This window comes from Pinus tabuliformis, chromosome 5_2, assembly GCF_031772625.1.
Source record: "Pinus tabuliformis cultivar Carrire ecotype Pingquan chromosome 5_2, CPIR1, whole genome shotgun sequence".
In the NCBI taxonomy this organism is placed as follows: domain Eukaryota; kingdom Viridiplantae; phylum Streptophyta; class Pinopsida; order Pinales; family Pinaceae; genus Pinus; species Pinus tabuliformis.
The window spans coordinates 826,281,969-826,286,637 of record NC_142306.1 but is presented as its reverse complement, the minus strand read 5'-3'; the positions used below and the strand labels follow the sequence as shown (position 1 = coordinate 826,286,637).

The window sequence follows — 4,669 nt, the reverse complement described above, 5'->3', positions numbered from 1 at the left end:
AGAATTAGAGGTGTGCTCTAAGACGAGTATGAGGAGATGTGATGTAATTAGGTGACAAAAAAATATGTATGTAACATTTATATCACAAAAAAAATAAAAATAAAATTGATAGTATGACAAATATTTTGAAATTTAAATTCAATATAAATATAAGGTGGATAATTTAAAAGATTTTTTTTATCTTCAATATTTTTATTTTAACAATTCTTATATTTTTCTTTACATTAATTAAAATAGATATTATATATATATATATATATAACTATAACTATAACTATATAACATTTATAATAAAAAATGCACGGAGTAATTTTTTAATAATTTTTTTATTATTTAATATAAAAAAATTAAAAGAATTAATAATGTGAGAAATATTTAAAATTTAAATTTAATATAAATATAAAATGGATAATTTAAAAAACATTTTTTATCAACCATATTTATATTTTTCCTTTAACTTAATTAAAATAAATATTATATAATATTTTTTATTTTTATTTTAACAATATTTTTCTTCGCATTAATCAAACTATAAAATTAAATAATAAATAAATAAATAATTTTAAACAGAATTGACCTAAACACTCGAAACTTATCAATACATCGAGATTTGATTGATCCCAGTTGAAAAGAATCTAAAATGATAATAATTAACATTTTTCTTCACTAGAGTGCCAATGGTTGTGAAATGAAACTAAAATGATATTAAATAAATAACATTTTTCTTCACGAGAGTGCCAACGGTTTTGTAGGCTCAAATATGTTTTGGTCGTAATCATATATAAATAATAATAATCATGCCATTTTAGAAAAACCTCATGTATTATACAAAATTATATCGACATCTAGGGTTTTTAGGTCATTTTCGTTTCATTTGTCAAGAGATCTCAATCTTCTGTCGTGTGGTCTTTTATTTGGTTGCTATGGATTCTTCAAATGACCAGAAAACACAGTATGTGCCTTCAAAAGAGTACGATCACTCAGAAAGGGAAGAATACGTTGCAGAAGAGCAGAAAAATCATAGCTCTAGAGAGGCTTCCAGTCCTGGAAAAATCTTCATCGGCGGTCTTTCGAGGAGTACCACCGCAGACGCTTTTACTAAGCATTTCAGTAACTATGGCGAACTAACAGACTCTGTTATAATGAAGGATCGTGTCACTGGGCAGCCTCGGGGATTCGGGTTTGTGACTTACGCCGACCCCTCTGTGGTGGACAAGGTTATAGAGGACACCCACATCCTCGATGGCAAAACAGTGGAAATTAAAAGAACCATTCCAAGGGGAAAGATGTCGAAGGGCCCAAAGACGAGAAAGATATTCGTGGGCGGTATACCCAAAGCTATTACTGATGATGACTTCAAGAACTACTTCGACAAATTTGGCAAAGTTGTAGAACATCAGATCATGCGAGATCGAAGCACTGGCCAGTCCAGGGGTTTTGGTTTTATCACTTTTGACAGTGAGCAGGTTGTTGAAGAAATTATATCCAAAGGGGAAACGATTGAGGTAGGTGGAAAGCTGGTGGAGATCAAGAAGGCTGAACCCAAGAAACCCTTGTCTGACGCTGCTCCTATTTATGGGTTTGATAGTAGGCCTCCCTACGTGCCTGCTGTAGTTGGGGGCTTCAGAGATAATTATAGTGGGTTTGGAGGGGCAGGTTATGGCAACAACCAATATATGTCAGCAGGAGGTTATGGCAGCAGGCCTGGAGGGTATGGTGAGTATGGAGGTTCTGAATATGGTAGGGGTTATGGAGTTTATGGGGTTGGCAGCTCGGGAGGCTATGAAGAAGATCCTTCCCGTGGTTATGGAATTCGTCCTGCGACTTATGGCGAAGGGTTTGGTGGGTATGGCAATGGGATGACTGGTGGCAATGGAGGTGCAGGTGATGGTTATGGTGCAAATGATAGTTATAACTCATCACGTGTTGGTGGCCCTTATGCCAGGGGTGGCCCTTATGGTAGTGGGAGGGAAGGCTACGGAGGTAGAACAAATAGTCGATATCACCCCTATTCCAGGGAGAACAATAGACACCAGAGTCTATTCAAGCAATAGCTATTGAGAGCAGACACAGAAGTGAGTTGTAGAGGTCCAAGCAATTCCACATATTTACATTGTAGCTTTTAGGTTTTTTTTTAAATGAGAACTAAATGTCATATAGAGCAGACAAAGAAGTGAGTTTTAGAGGTCCAAGCAATTCCGCATATTTACATTGTAGCTTTTAGTTTTTTTAAAATGAGAACTAAATGTCATATAGTAATATGAAACCATGAATTGTAGTTTTAATGATTAAAAATAGTATCGAGTTTGATTTATTTTTTTATATAATAATGAGAAAAATAAAAATTAATTTAAAATAATATCAAAACAATGTAAAGAAATCATTTCTACACAAACTTAATATGAGTTTTAATTAGAAAAACAACCAATAATCAAAGGATCACATAGAACATGTGCAATGCGGAGTAAAAAATGTTATTTTCTCTGCACACAATATGAGTTTTAATGAGAAAAACAACCAATAATCAAAGGATCACATAGAACATGTGCAATGCGGAGTAAAAATGTTATTTTCTCTGCACACAAACGGATGTGGTTTGTTTATATTCAAAATGTGATATGTAATTATTGAAATATACTACTTTCAAATGTGGGTCTCTAAAAAGATGTTTTGGGATATTTGTTTTTCTTTAAAAAAAATATATGATTTACACGGTATGGAAGTGAAAGAAATATGGAGTGCCAAAGTCTATTGAGTATATTATTTCATAATTACGCTTTAATATATATTGTTTTATAAGCGAGAATATAATCTATATAAATGCATGAGGTCCAAACCCTACTTACTAGAACAACAATCTAGATAGAGAAATAACTATATTGTTTTAATGTTTAAGATCTCATGGGTAGTTGATGGAGGAGCATCATACCATCTCCTAATTTATAAATATGGAATGCCCAAGTCTATTTAATGTATTATTTTATAATCACACTTTAATATATATTGTTTTATAAGCGAGAATATAATCCATATAAATGCATGAGGTCTAAACCCTACTTACTGGAACAACAATTTAGATAGAGAAATAATTATATTATTTAAATGTTTAAGATGTCATGATTGTTGAATTTGGTTCACATAGGTCATGGGTAGTTGATGGAGGAGCATCATACCATCTCCTAATTTAGAAATATAAATTGGAGGGAAACCAATAAACTTTCATAAATTTAATTCTATTTAGAACGATTACAAGGAGTGCATCAAACCAATATCTTTCATCTCCAACTTTGAAGCAAGGTCCTCCTTAGACATCCCTATGAGCTTATTTGATCTCTCAGAAAGAGATTTTCAACATATTATACCAAGAAGAGTCGCTCAGCATCAATAAGTACATAGTATAAGTTAGAGTTTGTCTCATTCTTGGTGAAGTCCAATCGAAGTAGCTACCCGATAATCTTTAAGTACCATGGGCTAGGTTCCTTCTTAAGTTTGTATAAGTCCTTTAATCTCCATACATGGGACTTCTTCCATCCACTTCAAAGTATTTAAGTTGTTCAATATACATATCTTCCTCATTCACCCCATTGGGGAAGGTTGCCTTGATAAGCCTTACAAGCCCCATGTGTATTTTTTTCCCTAAGGTTTCTTGGAAACTAGGATTTCCCACAGAATTCCGTCACTTATTTAACAATGAAATAAAATGCAATAAAATAAACAATTACATGAATAAGCAATATAGTCCTTAATCCCATAATGAATAAGGTTGATCATCCATCCACAAGAAATATAGTGTTCCACTAAGTATTGTATTCATCCAATAGAGATTTATCTTCACCCTAGCTTATTATAACAATTAACCCTAACTTCTTATCACCATGATTTTAACTATCTTGTACTAGTTAAAAAACTTGAAAAGCAATTATAATCAGTTTAACTTCTTTTCTACTGAAGTTTGAGACTAGAAAACACATGTTTGAGTTAGTGTGCATTGTTTAAATGCTCTTATGGGTCCACAAATATCTATTATAATAATCCATAACCTTAAAAAATGGGTTGAATGTTGGTTGATTGTATTAGAACATGGATCAATCCTTTAGACAACTCCTTTAGAATGACATCACAACCCTAGGAAAGTCGAAACCTCAGTATTTTATGCTTGTATCAGTGTGGCCTTTAGATTTGTTCTTCGTCATCTTGAAAAATGCCAATTTCATCCACAAACAATATTGCCCTCAATTGGTTAGGGCGCCAACCATTTGTCTTATCAAGTAAGGACCAAATCTGATATTTTGATCTTCGCTACACAGAGGATCACAAGCAATTTTTCCTTTCACAAGAATATGTTGTGTGCCAGAACAAGGGAAAATATTTAATCCTCACACCCAAATTAGAATTTCTCCGATGACTTGTTGCAGCCCAAAAATATTTATTAAATTTTGATAAGTGAGGGACTGTTTGAGGGGATAGAGGAGCGCAAGAGGAGTAAATGGTGCAGATCAGAGGAAGATGGTGCAAGAGGAAAAGGCGTGAAATAGAGAGATGTCACACAGGAAGGGAATGTGGACATTGAGAGAGAAGGGGAATGTGTGCGAGTATGGATAGGTAGTTAGGATTTTGTAACAATGGCGAAGTAAGAGAGGGATGTTGTGGCAAGGAAGAAGTTAGATAT

The 4,669-nt window shown here is 33.4% G+C and overlaps 1 protein-coding gene across 1 annotated transcript; it reads left to right on the top strand.

Moving 5' to 3' along the window:
* The first annotated feature begins 923 nt into the window (after nt 1-923).
* LOC149161858 (heterogeneous nuclear ribonucleoprotein 1-like) lies at nt 924-2,054 on the top strand. Its single transcript, XM_089435028.1, has one exon. It carries the CDS (start codon nt 924-926, stop codon nt 2,052-2,054), a length of 1,131 nt encoding a protein of 376 aa, XP_089291154.1.
* Nucleotides 2,055-4,669: the final 2,615 nt, after the last annotated feature.